This window comes from Lasiodiplodia theobromae (assembly GCF_012971845.1).
Source record: "Lasiodiplodia theobromae strain AM2As chromosome Unknown scaffold_47, whole genome shotgun sequence".
NCBI lineage: Eukaryota > Fungi > Ascomycota > Dothideomycetes > Botryosphaeriales > Botryosphaeriaceae > Lasiodiplodia > Lasiodiplodia theobromae.
Window position 1 is genome coordinate 223,701 of NW_023336527.1, and position 14,725 is coordinate 238,425.

At 56.0% G+C, this 14,725-nt stretch overlaps 3 protein-coding genes across 3 annotated transcripts; 2 read left to right on the forward strand and 1 right to left on the reverse strand.

The window, feature by feature from the left end:
• Positions 1 to 5,882: 5,882 nt before the first annotated feature.
• Positions 5,883 to 8,297, forward strand: LTHEOB_11353 (Coiled-coil domain-containing protein mtmr15; the record flags this gene model as incomplete). Its single annotated transcript, XM_035508100.1, has 4 exons — positions 5,883 to 5,908; positions 5,962 to 6,116; positions 6,194 to 6,477; positions 7,182 to 8,297. The coding sequence occupies 4 exons, from the start codon at positions 5,883 to 5,885 to the stop codon at positions 8,295 to 8,297; spliced, it is 1,581 nt and encodes a 526-aa protein (XP_035366570.1).
• Positions 8,298 to 11,327: 3,030 nt separating this feature from the next.
• LTHEOB_11354 (uncharacterized protein) lies at positions 11,328 to 11,903 on the reverse strand (the record flags this gene model as incomplete). The annotated part of the gene is made up of 2 exons (XM_035508101.1): positions 11,328 to 11,586; positions 11,644 to 11,903. 2 exons carry the CDS (start codon positions 11,901 to 11,903, stop codon positions 11,328 to 11,330), a joined length of 519 nt encoding a protein of 172 aa, XP_035366571.1.
• A 1,593-nt stretch (positions 11,904 to 13,496) lies between these two features.
• On the forward strand, positions 13,497 to 14,484 carry LTHEOB_11355 (Methyltransferase protein; the record flags this gene model as incomplete). The annotated part of the gene is made up of 2 exons (XM_035508102.1): positions 13,497 to 13,884; positions 13,952 to 14,484. 2 exons carry the CDS (start codon positions 13,497 to 13,499, stop codon positions 14,482 to 14,484), a joined length of 921 nt encoding a protein of 306 aa, XP_035366572.1.
• Positions 14,485 to 14,725: the final 241 nt, after the last annotated feature.

Here is a 14,725-nt window from a genome sequence, read left to right on the forward strand (position 1 = left end):
GCGTCTTCTACAAAAGTCGGCCGTCAGCTGAGTTGGACTGAAGTGGTAAACTTCGCACAGGGTCAGTTGTCTTTGTGTCATGGATGCTAAAGCTAACTCACCGCTACCATCCACCTCAGTTTGCATTTCTCTCGGGCCACCTCACTCTCCATAATCTCCGCGCACCAGCGGTAGCGGCGGTTGTGGCATCCCGGCCAGGGCCGAGCACTTCAAGCCGGGCCAAGCGTGGTATCGGCCGGTCGGCGATGGAAGTCGATGGTACTTTTTGGCGAGGGTCACCCCAAAGACAGCAGTTGCAGGTTTTAATCGTGCCGGTGACCACTCTTTTTGCCCTCAAGAGGGCCTGGACTGATGGCGTGGTGTAGTAGGTTAAGCCGACTCCCAACACACTTCACCACTGTGGTAGGCCGGCCTTGTTACCTGAGTCGTCTGATCAGCCTGTCGAGGAGGGCTTATCGAAAGCGCCTTGCGCGTCCTTCATAAGCATTGAGGTTTCCTGTTCTCTCTACAGCGCTTGTTCAATGTTGTGCGTTGCGCATGCCGTGAGTTCCAGGGCTGACCTCCTCTGTAGTGCCCCGCAGTGTTGTGGACTTAAAGGCTTCTTTCTCACCACAAGGTGCGATATTCCTCTCGTTACCAGTCGTTCCAATCCTTTTACCAAATATGAGAGTAGTTCGATTGAGCAATGTGTCCTCACGCTTGTGGAGTGTCTGCTGGGTTGGAGCTGATTGAGGCTTTCGCCGTGCAGAAGTTCAGGATTGGTGTCCAAGCTTGTGGCATCCCTCGTAGGATCTTGCCACCGATTTCCCTGTCTCGGATCATGCCGCTTGGAGCAGCCTGACCGTGTTTCCATTCCCCCTTGGTGTGGTGTTGGCGATTTTGACGCAGTGCGCCTCCAGTTCTGTCACCATAACTTCGGGGTCCCACGGTATTTCCTTAGAGTCCGCCTCTAGCGGTTCTCATAGGTCCTTGATGTCCTGTTCCACCGAAAAGCGGTGCCGAATTTTGTTTCTTAGGAGTTTGGTCCTTTGTGCCGGATCTGTGACCGTCATCCCTTCGTTCACTATAGGGGGCGCCCGAAACTTTTCGGTCGCCCTGTGAGGTTGTTGGCGCTTGGGAGCTGTCCTGCACTCGTCATTCTGCTAGGCGGCTGCTCTGCCCTTGGTCGTCATCTTGGTTCCACCTGCTTCTATGGCTGTCTGTAGGAGGCTAATTATCCCTCCTATCTATTGCTGTGGGGTTCCACCGCATTTGCTGCTTTTCTGACCGCATGCCTCAAGTCCGCGAGTCGGACGTTGTGCACTGCGACCTTGGTTTGCCCTTAGGCGCTTATCCTTGCATTTAGGATTGTAGTCCACAGCGTGTGTTAGTATGATTTCGTGTGCAATTCCTCGAGCACTTTAGTCTCTGTTGCTCATATTTTCGTGAACGTCAAGCCTTCTCGAAACTAGATCCTTGCCAGGCAGGCTCGGGTGTGGAAGAGCCACGTCTCGAATAGTAGACTAGGGCACGTCAGTGTCTCTTGAAAGCGAGGCAATCCAAATAAATGTAGACGCCAAGATAGACTGGGAGTTCCATTCCTAGAACTCTGTTCGGAAAGATGTCCTTGAGAGGAGTGCGTTATGGTGGCATTTTGGTGGGTTTTGTGTGGGAGACGCGACCGCGCGATTTTCGCGTTGCGGAAAAACCACGGAAACTTTTGCCTCAGACCACAGATCAGCATCCGACGCCTGATGGACTAAACCGAAAGGACGATATCAGCAATCCTTATCACTGGCATCTGGGTTCATTGTATCAAGTAGATATAATGCGATGATGCACTGCCATCAGTAAAATATGCCCCCCATCATTTTATTTAAATGCTGAGCAATTCTGTCTGACAACGACACGCCGGTCTATTCCCATAGTATCCGCCGAAAAGCACGACCGCGAGTGGTATGTATGTGAACGTCCCCTCTAACGATAGAGTGGTGTTGAAAACATAATGGATTGACGCTGGAAGGGGCACGCGACTAGTAGAGACTATGTATAGTTCAGAGGTGGGACTACGCCTAAATAGGCTATCTATTCTGGGTAAATACTTCGTGCGGCTCTTCGTACTTTAACAAAAATCACCACCAGCCTTACTTTTTTGTTTTTAAAAGGTTAAAAGTAAGTGGAAACATTAAAATAATAATATTAATTAAGTATATGTGTTGCGAATGCAGCAGTGTAGAGACAGTTTAACTAAGTCATTCATTCTTTTTCTATCTACAATAACTGCTGGAAGATATATGTGTGGGTCACGTTCTACACTAAACCTAGAGGGGAGGGCCTGGTGTCTTCTACGCGACTAAAGTGAGTCGCATGGTGGAAACGTTTGTCACCTGGCGGAAACGTTTCCTATACTGTACTAAGCCTGATTTGATTTCCTGCTTAAGCATGAAATAGATTTTGCCCAGTCCGACTTAAATACGGCAGGTCTACTTATATCGGGATGGCGAGGCATGGGCAGGCTTGTGGACTCGGTTTGTTATAGGAAGCGGGGAAAACAAAAAGGAGCCTGAAGGACAGGCTTGGATTATGCACGACGAGAAAGAAAGAAACAGAATATGCTGGATTTGTTAATCACCCAAATCCAATTGCCACATAGATTTCCACTGGGATGGATGACACTGGCGCCAGCAATCTCCTCCTTTGTAGAGGAGAAACCCCTGCCCTGCGGATCTCCGGGCTCCTATTCGATAAATCACACCGGACGTATATCCTCTCATGTCGTTTTTTCCTTCTATTTTATGTTCAGCCGTGTAAGTAGCCCTCGGATGATCCCAAGATACAGCAACAGATTTTGATATGCGATAATCATTAAGCCGCCGCATAGCCACACCCCAAATGCTCCCTCTCCAAGGACAGAGGCCTATACCATGCGGAACGTGGCCGGAATCCATCGTCACGAGCCTCGTGCGAGTTACGAGCGACTCACGAGTACAGGACTGTAAGGCAGTGCGTTTGAATGTGGGTGGAAGCTGTCCAGGCACCAACTATGAACGGCACCTGGACGTCCTCAACATCAGACCACATGTTACCCTCCGCTTCACAGAACACCTAGGTTCGGCCGTCTACCTCGTCCAGCACACCTCCGAGCACTACGCATGTCATTCTAAACTTCCACTCTTTCAATTACCGTGCGAGTAGACGCTTCGATAAGAATGCGAGTTCGAGATTCCCCTGTCCCGTCGAGCTTCATTTTTTTTTTCCTTCCCACACCGTGAGCTTCATAGCACCCTAGTCGGAATACGTTACAGATGCGAACCCTGCCAACAGCAGCGATTCGTGGCCGTCATCATCAAATGCGCCCACGAGCGAAGAGGTTCTGGACACAAAGGTCGACTTTTAAGATGTGGATTTAATCGTCTAACTTTAGTGTGGTTCCAAGGAGGAGTAGCTCGAGAGCCACTCGAGTTTTCAAAACTATGAGCTTTTAAGAGAGGATACCATCAGGTCTCTACGCGAAGCCCCCGGTCGTATTCGCACCAAGTCTTGGGCGAACGAAGAGGAGTACGGCGACGCCCGTTGAATTTACTTTGTGCAGCTGTAGCCTGGCCACTCGGCTTCGGTTCTCTCTTACTCGCGCGCGTAAGCGAATCTACTGGAGAAATAGTCTGAGAGCGCTGCCACAAGCGTCCTCCTCGAGTCCCCTGGCCCTTGGAACCTTCCGGCTTCTCTACATCTCCATCGCCTTCGCTCTGCAGCACGAAGAGACCAAGACACCCCCGGGGTCACTAATCGCTCCAACTTTAGAGGACGACAATATCCGGTCTTGGTGCACCATGTCAATCGTCGCTACTAGGCCGTCACCCAACTTTACCCTTAGTCGACTTTCTTCCCACACCCTCAAACTCTTTGAGTTCCTCACATCTCGTGTTTTCTCGTACTGGCATCTCCGTCGGCCAGTCTAAGCCAGACTCGGTCCGAAACGCCGACTCAGAGCGACAGCTTTTCACACCATCCCTCATGGATAGACCAATGCCGGAAACAGCAGACGAGCGAGAGCACAGGAGAGCAGACCAGAAATCACAAGGGCGCTGGAGTGCCCCCACGCCCATCACCGAAAGGCCTACGAAGAGGTACATAAAATACAGAAGTCACGCCCATCCCGTTGAAGTTGGATTATGGTCGAAGATGGATCCAGCTTTCGAAGGCAATCGTCATATGCTCCGGGCGTTAGAAAAGCCGGTGAGAGAATTGTTGCCTCTGTCGGAGCACCTTGTCAACCTTGAGAGTTGAGACCACCGCCGGTGCTCCAGACTATATTACAAGGCAGCCGCATCTCGACTTTACCTCTATCTTCGAGGTAGAGAGGAACCAGCTGATAAACGTCATTAACCCCCGGCCGAATGGTCTCAAACAAGACGGCTGGAGAGGGTCGTCTTGTAAAACGATCTTGCTCTGTTTGGTAAAACGTCTTGGCAAAACAGAACCCTGTTGATGAGACTTAAGCCCGTGCTCTACAGCGCATCATCACTACGAGGTGCCGCATTATCTAGAAACCCTAGAAACCCCTCCGCTCTGTGCGGCGAAGAATAAAATGCTGGGAAAGATTGTGTCGAGTTCCTTCGCCGGTGCCAGGCCGGAGTCGCGCAGGTGGTTTGCTCTTGGTCACATCAAGACCTCCACCTTTTTTCTTTGCGTACACCCCGAGTTTGCTTGCTCCCGGGTCATTCTGGTCTGTTGCATCCGCCTGTCGTGGCCTTTAGCTGCCACGCACTCCCAACTGCTGCAATTTATGGCCGCAGCATCGTCGTGTGGCACGAGGTCCGCGACCCCGGAGGCTGTCGGAACCACCATCTCCGCGCGTTGGCTTTCAAAGTACGCTGACGGTGCCCTAGAGGTGCGCCGCGCGGTAACAACGTTGCGGTCGAATTGGGTCGTTCTATATGTCTATGGTGTCGAAGTGATGGAGAGGACCCTGCGTCCCTCCGGTAGGAACGCTGTGGAATTCCTCCTTGCTTTTACAGGACCTTTTGCTTCTTGCCAAGGCATTTAAAATTCATACTTTTGGAACTGTGCTTGAGGGTCTTGCGGGCCGGCGGCAGGATACCGGTGGGATGCTTTCGTACGTGATGTGCTCGAATTTCCGATCACCCTTCAGTGCTTGATAAGCCATCCCTTATCACATGACTCGACGCGTCTCTCATCGGGTGGCAGTGTTTTCAGGGTCCTCTCGCTCACTGGCATGTAGACGCGTCGAGCGGGGTGATTACTTCCTTCAACTCGACCTCTCGTCCCAAATGGGTATCCCGGGCGTGTTTTTATGGTCTTCACGGGCCCGACGCGTGCGCACGTACCCGACCTACCGCTGCTTGTCGTTCACGAGCCGTGAGTCATTTGGGTATGCTCGATGTGGCGATGGTGTGGTGGTTGTTAGGCAGGGTCTTAGGAAGTGGCGCGTGGGCGAGGACCCTGCGGGCCGCCAGCGGTGCACAACCTTCGCGTCCGCTTCTCCTCTTCTTCACCACGCCCACACCCCCAATCTCGCTGCCTCGCTCCTGCACTGCCCCGGGCTCCCTCGGTAGCTTTAGCATACACAGTTTCACGGGTATCTCAGTTTCTTCCCGCTTTCAAGTGCTTGCGGCTAACACTGGCTTTCAGAATCTCAGAACCCACCATTCTCTTCCCGCTCTACCATCGCCCGACGATGGTTATGACGAGTGCGATGAGCAGCCCTCCGGTCGTGCACTTATCCCTCGAACCCGCTCCTCGCCCGATAATCGCCGCCACCTCGCCCCGCAAGCGCTGGAGGTACATAAAAACAACGAACTTTGCCTCCGCTTCGCAGTTTCTTCTCCATTCCCGCGAACTTGTCCTCAATATTACCTTCAATTATAATCAGCAATTGTCAGATGCTATCTACCATCTTCATTCCCAGGTAGTTTGACAGAATCCCGCCGGTGATGCTCATATTGCTAACACTGTTTCCAGGCTCAATTCTTTCACCCGTCCCCTTTCACCGCTGCCCGTCGTGCCGCCGCACGCGCCATCAGAGGGCGACGCTTCAGAGCTCGACGAATTTGACGGCACGCGCTCGTTTGATGACTTTGGCGGCTTCGGGCCTGTCAGCCTGGCCCCGGCGTACCGTCCCAGCGCCTCCCTTTGGCCTGGCAAGCGGCGTCGCGTTGACACAGAGCAAGACACTACTAATGGCGAAGAGTAGTTCTGGGGAAGCGGCGGCACGGCCGGCACGCCTCAAAGGGCGTTCAAGGCGCTGTCGGTTTGAGTTTCTCAACTCCCGCGCCTACCGACGCCGTCCGCTGGTTTGACGAAGCTTGCGCGTCCCACCGTGGCGGGTGGCAAGTCTGGCGGCGCGTCGGCAGCTACTTTCAGGCTGACCACCGCCCGGGTCGCGAGTCTTCCAGCTCTTCCGACGATTCTTATCCTCTTGCTGCGGCCTCCCAGGATTTCGCCAACCCCTCGCCGAGCCCTTCTCAGGTCTCCGCTGTGAGCGGCGCCCCGTCGCGCCGTGCATGCGGTCGTGATCGTGGTGGCGACCGCGGTGGTGGCCGCCATGCCACACCCGTCACATAGCGGTGTCAGTCTCACACTCGGCCTGCCCGGCACTAAGTCCTCACCCATGCCACGCATCTGTGTCGTAGCTGCACCGCCGCGCTATGGCGCGGGTCGCTCCTGCCTTGTGCAGGTGAATGGTCCGCGTGCTGAGGATCAAGGGAGAGGCGAAGAAGAGGAAAGATTAGTTAGTTACTACACAGGAGAGTCCTTGCTGATATATATACAAGTAAAAGCTTGGTCACATGATCAAGTCACGTGATTTGATACTCAACACCACCGCGCCTTCCGTTTGCCTGGTCCGCCTCCCGCCCGGCGTCGACTCCGCTTCATCATCCTCTTCCCCACACCATCACGCCCACAATTAGGTACCATGTCGACGTTTCGCCGAAGGTCGATCACGGAAGTACTAAATGCAGGGTCAACTACAGCGACTCCGCCGATCGCGAACCTCCAAATAGTGTCACCGGTCCACCACGGCTGTCACCCTGAACCTCTGATCGGCCGGGGAGATGGCGTATTACGATACCCGAGAGCCGGGCCGATCCTGAATGAGTCGTTCCTTGTAAACGAGGGGTGGTTCGTGAGTGCCCACATCCGCGTCGATGGACGCGCGCTCGCTTTACTGACCGCGGTAGGGGATCCACACCTTCGCGTTTCGTTATTGGCGGGTCCAAGAGAGCGAGTTTCATGTCTTCTTCCAGTACACTCCTGAAGCTTCCCCGGACGACGTAATCACCCCCAAGTCGTGGCTCGCTCAGCCCGAGCGGTTCGAGCTGCTGGACGACGAGAGCGAAGGCGGACGCTGCGTCCGCATCTACGCGTTTTTCACGCCTCGCCCTCGCTCGCAGCCAGCTACGCTGCAGACGATCGACTGCAACATACCTCCTGCATGGTGGATGTCCAGGATTTGGCAGAGACCACCCAGCTTGTACGGAAATGGCCGCGGATACCCCGGCTCTGGATCAGTATGGGTCGCCAGAACCGGAGCCAGGCCGCCGTGGCTGCCGGCACACACTCTGCCCCCGATGAGCAGCGTCTGGCCGGATTCAGGTCCTCCGTTCCCCTTCGGCAAGCTCCCAATTGAAATCCTAGAGCTGGTCTGCGAGGCACTCTTCAGCGCCATCTTCGAGGGCCTGGAGCGCTCATCTGACAAATTAGACTGGCCGCCAGACAGGTACCTCCGCCGCACGCCCGCAATCCTGCTCGTCTCCAAGGCCGTGAGTGACATGGCTCTGACTGTCCTGTACCGTCAACCCCTCTGCCTTTCCAACGGGCCCCGACGCGATTGCGCGACCGCTGTTGTATCCAGCATCACGCACATTGTCAGCCCGACACTCTTGGGGAACCTACGTTTTGTAGAGCTGTCGCACGCCGGCCCCGTCCGTTCCACGTCGCTCCGCAACTTTCTAATCATGGCTATAGCCGTCGTCCGAATCTGGACGGAACACCGGATGGCTGACATGAGAAGGGCAGAGGCCCCGTTCTCGGGTGGAAGGGAAAAGACTGTGCTCAGGAGGATGCTGAAAGTTGACTTCTCAATGGCCGGTGTGGATGACGGCGATCGCTGGAAGCGCGTACGTCGAAATGCAGACGAGCTCGCGGTAGCCTGTGCGGAGTTGACTAAGAGGGTGGTCGAACCGGTGAAAGTTGAGGTTGGACCGAACGCGATCAAGTGGCATCCACACTTGTGGGTCAAGGGCTTGATCCATAGCAGCGATGTCGACGACGATTTCGTCAGTATTTTCGGCTAGACGTCTTTGCTGAGTATCAGACTATGTAGCAGGGTCAATGGTTGAGTTTGCGGGTCTCGGGAGTGGGCCAGCCAGGCGCCCCGTCGGCTGGTCCAACGCTGTCTAGCACGCGCGACGCCTAGGAGCGCGCCTAATCCGAGACATTGGCACGTCCGAACACTTGAGATGTCATAGTGGTTGTATGTAAGCCGAGGACGGCCCATTAAAACCGCCTTCAAAACCCCGGCGCAAATCATATATCATTTATCAACTTTATGAACACTCAATGATAGCGTTTGAGAAGTACGCCGGCTTCTCACCCACACGGTAACTCGACCACCGACGCCGCGGCACCAAATCAGTCCGCCACCCTCAACCTCTCCAGCAATCTTTGGAGGGTATCATTCATCCGGCCGAAACGCTCGCTCGATCCCTGATCCACGGTGTCAACCTTCGGCCGTCAATCGAGCATTCTCATGCTTCACGCCCCGGAGCTCCGCCTGAACTTGGTCAAACTCCGCTCTTGACACCTCCACGGACCCAATCTTTGGAGCCGTCGCTGTCGACGAGCTTATCCGCGCGGAGAGGCCCTTGGCATGCGAACATATCTTCTTTCTCCATCTGCATCATGCACATCGGCTACTGTGATCCTCTCCGTCTTTGTAGACTTCACACATGAAGTTCTGCCTCGCGCAGCCCATCGCATGGGGTCCGCCATCTCGCCGCATTTCCTCGGTGATCCTGCCGCAGTGATGAGTTCTCCCTCCAACCTCTTCCGTGCGCCACTCTTGCCATCACCTGCAGCGTTAGGCTCTTTTTTCCCCACTGCTGTCCCGTCATATATACCAGGGCAAGTCCAGGTCTGTCGGACGGCCCGTAGCTCGGTCAGCTTCTTCTTGCGCGGCGAAGAGAAAACTTCCGGAGGTAGAGCGGCGTTGGCGAGCCGTTCCTCGGGGCGGTCAGGGAGGGTGTGTGCTCGAAAAGCCGGCGAGAGAAATCTGCTTGCCCTGCTGTGGCTGGGCTGGCCGAGTTGAACACGACGGTCGAGCAGCTGGAGTTCCGTCGAACGGCGGCTGTACTGTGCCCAATGAGCCCATCGTAAACCGCGCGCGTTGCGGCCCAGGTGTCCTCCACCACAGTTTGCACTTGGCTGTGGACGTCTCCACGCCCGGGCTGGCTCTTTTTAAAGTTGCTCTCATGCGGGTCGATGCGGAGCGCTGTAAAGGTAGTGTGATGTCGCGGGGCGAGGTGAGTGATAGCTTACGGTGTCAGAAGCCAACTCGCCGTCGGCCATCGTTCCCAGCGTGTCAGCATCGAGGCGCGGTCCGCGACGTCCAAATCGCACGCGCTGCTCCTTCATTCGTGATGGTTTCGTCTCCACGTGTCGCGGCGCGGCTGCCCGCGGATCTGCCGCTTCGTCTCGGTCGGGCTCCTGCTGCGACGCACGCGGGACGTTTGGACGGCGAGCCGGGGGCGCCATCTTCCCGGACAGATCAGCGGCGACGGCGGGATGTGCCCGGCGGCTCTTGTCAGGCGGATGATCGGGCGCGAGCGGCCGAGATAATCACGCCGGGTGCGACATAGAATGGCAACGCGACATCACGTGACGGGTGTCCTCTGGCGCGCTTGAGGGTCGTCTAGGTGTGTGAAAGATTGGCTGTCGCTACCTAGCTGCGCAGCCTGCTCGTCTGTCGGCTCTGCACAGCTCAGGCAAAGGGCACGGCGCGCTCGGGCTGCCGGGCCTCGCTTGGGCAGCTCGCGCTGCTCAGTCCGGGGCGCCTGGGGCGGTCGCGCCGGCCCTGGGTGAGTCGGTCGACGCCGCGCTGGAGGACGACAAGCCCGGTCGTGGATTGCAAGTGTTGTGGCTCAAAGCCTGCCGTCGCAACGGGCAGAAACAGTTGTTTGGGGCGCACCGGCGGCTGCGGCTGCGGCTGCGAACGACGTAATGTGCAGACACTTGCGCCCGCCGCGGCGTCGGACAACTCGTCGCGAAGATTAAAGCTGCTGCGAGCGGCCGCGATTTGACTACAAGACGGTACGGTTGATAGTCTTGGGTGAAAATTGATCATTTCATGGACTGGATTTGAAGACATGGAAGAGCTGGCGTCGTGATGCCAGATGATACCCCCTCCTTGGCCCGTGTCATGCATGATGCCTTGCATAAACAGTCAAGGCGCCGCAGATGCGACGTCCCCCATATTGCCAGTTGTGCTTTCGCATGACTGAGATCACCGCCGGAAGGCTTCGTCTCGAGGCTCACACAGATGGGTGCCAGGCGGAGAGGGGAGTAGGCTATGTGGTTGACGGATTGCGATTGCATAACACCGGCGATGGAGCACTCGATGCTGAGGGCAGACGAGAGCGTACGTCTAAGAGAGGCCGAAGGTATGTACAACCGCGATGGCGTACAACCGCGATGGCGTAGTCGACCATCTTGCTCTCGAGGCCACTGCCCAGGTTGTGCTGAGGAACGAGACTGTGAGAAATACCCCGAAACGCTATCCCCAAAACCCCACTATGCACTGCGTCGTTCCAAGCAGCCTTAGAGTACTGCGCAGACACCTCGTATTCCTCGGACCTCTAGAGTAAGTCGCACATGTCATGATATTCACGGCGTACGTCACGGAATCGTAGTCTTATAGTCCGAGGAAGCTGGGCAACGTCGGGCTCCTGATTATCAGCGAGGAGAAATAGAGGCACGCAAGGCGGCAGTGCATACCTTGAGCACAGCCGGCACCACGCCATCGCATTGCTTGACCTCCAAAGGTGCGTCGAGTAGCTCGTCGCATGGGATAGCAAGGGCTTGAAACGTGGAATAAGTGTATCATAGAGATGATGTGGTGGATTAAGCTCACGGTGTCCACTGCTTTGGGGAAACAGAAAACTTGTTCAATTGATAGAAACAGTTTGGGGTATCTACCGGCTGGGAGAGGAGACTGTACAGAAGTATAGTAGGCTCATCATTTCCAACCTGCCAGTGTGCGCCGAAAAACCCAACAATCCCAACCTGCAACGCCGCCAATAATGCAATTCAGCAAGGCACCCTTGTCCCTACTGGCGGTGAGCCGTGAAAACACCGATGGTGCGCTCGAAAAGCAGCTTCTTCTGGGCGAGGGTGCCCGCGGGCGTGACATCCAAGTCGAGCAGAAGCGCGTTGACTTGCTGTACGTTGAGGCGGTTGATAGCCGTCAGGTTGCGTGGAAAGTTCTCGATGAGCTCGTGTGTATGGACCGAGTACAGCGGGGCAAGGTCCTCATCCTGCTTCATGGGTGTGGCGGCGTTGGCCAAGCGGGCCTGGTTATTCTTCTCCCTGCAGTGGTGCGAGAGTTAGTAGATGGGAGGGTTTAGCTTAGGGTTTATCTCTTACAGCGTTGCCTGCTTCTGCTCAAGTCGGTCGAAACGGCGGTTCATGTCGTTGCGTATGTCGGCAATGTCGTTGCGCATGTCGGTGAGGCGGTGGTTCATATCGTTGCGCATGTCGGTGATGGCTTGCAGGATCATAGCACCTTCGTTTAGGTCAGGCATGTTCGGGAGGGACGAGAGCTCCGTGCGAAGGCCGTCCCAATGGGTCAACATGTTGTCCCAGTTGGGTTGGCGAGGAAGCTGTGCGTCGGGGTTGGCGGCCATGATGATTTGTGGCTAGCGATGTGATGGGGTAGCTTGGAAGACGCGACGTGGGGGTACGCGCCGGCAAGAAATACCTACGCCGCGGCGGAAAGAAAGCCCAGCCGGTCGCGTGGGGTAACCGGAAGCCACCATGTTCCACCCCGTTGGCGTCCACCCCCGATCGGCCGGCCAGCAACCCTTATGCCCCAGCTCTTCCTTAGAAAAAGAATATATGTAAGTAGTTGAAGCTATCGTCCGGACGTATATATAGAATTAAAAATTTGACATTCTCGTCCGGACGATTGCTTTAACTACCCATGATGTGAGCAAAAAACAAAATCCACACTAGCTACCGGCTGCAAGAGGGGACTGTAGTAGGTTTACTAATAGTTGTTGGCCTGCCGAATACTATATTACTTTGTTAGTATAGAGCGAAAGAGAGTTACCGATGAGAAAGACCTTACTAAATCTCTAAGACTATCGCGTTATTTCTCGACGTATATAGTATAAAATCTATGTAAAAATTTATTAGAGCTTCTTTAGAGGCGATATCTTTTCTATGAAGTTATAATTTAATAAATCCGACAGAGTTCGTATACCCATCAAGGGGAGTTAAAAAGATTGCATGGTAATTGTATTCAGCTAACTAGCCGGTCTTTTATAGACCTGGTTGACTGATTGCTAGCATGTTTGGTAGGAATCTACTGGAAGTCACCTGTGCCCGGCTTGTTTTTCTAGTAAAGGGGTGTGATAGCTCCACGATACGATTGGGCCGGCCAAATAGTTGTTGTGGGTCGGCCAAACGGGGGTGGTTGCTGCTGGGGGGAACAACAGCAACGCGGCCACAGCACGCCATCACGTGCGACCGCTCGCGCCGTGCGCATCCGCTCATCAAGCGCCGCCATTTCCGCCCATCATGACAGCGGCGGCAAAGCCATCATCCCGAGCGAAATATACGTCCGTCAATTGCCCCCAACCGCCGTGACATTCGCTAACAGTTTTCCACAGGCCGAATTTGCCCGCGTCACCCGGCCCTACCACCGCCTTCGGCCACACCACTACCTCTGTCCCATGCGCGCCGGAGTCCAGCAATCTATCCATGGCCTTCTCCGACGCCAGTCTGTCATGCTCCAATCCGTGATATAAATCTCTGCGACACCGCCCTATCGCAATAAGCGTCGTGGCACCTGCTCTTCGCGGCCATGGATCCCGATAGCTCTCGTAAGTCACCGCTCCTCAATGCTATTGTCCGAAGCGTTTGCTCATTACAATGTCTCAGTGATTGTATGGCAAGCTCAACATCGGGGAAACTCCCAGGCACATGCAAGGTTTTAGCATCTCTCCGCAAACTGGCGGCTTGGGCGGAGCACGACTTCAAAGATTGGTTCGTTGCCGGCATGCTCTATGGCACGACCGACATCGTTGGATGTAGCTGGCTGACGCTTGGTTACCTGGCGGCAAATAGACTTTGGAAGTTTACCTCGGCCCTAAAGGACCCCTGCTTAGTGCTTACATCCCTCTACAAAACCCCACCACTCCTCTTCCCCCAACCCATCATCTCCCTCACCTCTCTTTGCGATGTCGTCAACGAGTAAAACTCCCGCAGCCGAACCCATGACCAAAGGCCACATCGCGGCCTTCTACAGCACCAACAATGCCGAGCAAAAACGGCTCCACGCGCAGCACACCATCGGCGCCGCCGCCTTCGACAACCAGCTGCTCGTCTTCCCCGGCGCGCAGGACGTCCTCGCCCGGCCCAACCTGCGCATCCTCGACAACGCGGGCGCGGATGGCTTCTCGTTGATGGAGCTGAGGCGCCAGCTGAAGCATCCCGAAAGCGCGGAGCTCGTGTCGGCGGACATAGCGCCGTATCCCGGGGAAACGGCGGAGGGGGAGGTGGGGGTGGGGGTGGGTGAGGGCGTGAGGCTGGTGAAGCAGGATTTCATGGAGGAGTGGCCGTGCGAGTGGGAGGGGCGGTTCGACCTGGTGCTGCAGCGCACCTGTACGTCGTCTTCCAGAGTTTCTTTTCCCATTCCATCACCGTGCAGCTGCTAACACTTCCCCTCCAGGCCTGTCCTTCCACCCCACCTGGGCCTCCGCCGTCGCCGCGACCCGCCGCCTGCTCCGCCTGCTGCGGCCAGGCGGCTGGATCCAGCTCGTCGACGGCGCGCCGCCGTACGGCCCCGTCGACCCCGCCGCCGACCCCCCGCACGCGCGCTTCTTCAAGTCGATCGGCCGCGCGCCGTCGCCCGCCGACGCCGCCAACGGCATCGACCCGCCCATCCCGCACCGCCTTCCGCAATTGCTCGCAGAAGCCGCTGCCGCCGCCGAGGAGGAGGGCGTGCATTTGGAGGACGTGGGCGAGCGGAGGGCGCGCTCGAAGTGGGGCGCGGCGGCGAAGGGCAAGGAGATGCAGGACTTGGGCGTCGAGACGGTTGAGGGGATTGTAAAGAACGTGGAGGCGTTGTGGGAGCGTTATCCGCAGATAAGGCGGGTTGGACCCGACGAGTGGACGACGTTGAGCGCGGACGTGATGAAACAGGTCAGGGAGGAGGGATTTGAGATTGATACGGCGGCGGTTTGGGGGAGGCGGAGTTTGTAGATGGTCTGCAAGTGCGAGTCGGGCGTGGGGCTGACGGACCACACCGCATCTGCCTTCTACTGCTCTAAAAGCAACAGTACACGGGCCTGCCCCTTCTCCGCGGGGACGGCTTGTGTAGCTCATAGGCTACCCGTTCTCATGGACGGATAGGCGAATACCACGCCTCTGCGAAACATGACATGTTGCAATGCAGGCTCATGTGCGCCCAGGCCGCTTCCAAGCTACCCTACGACAATCTCAT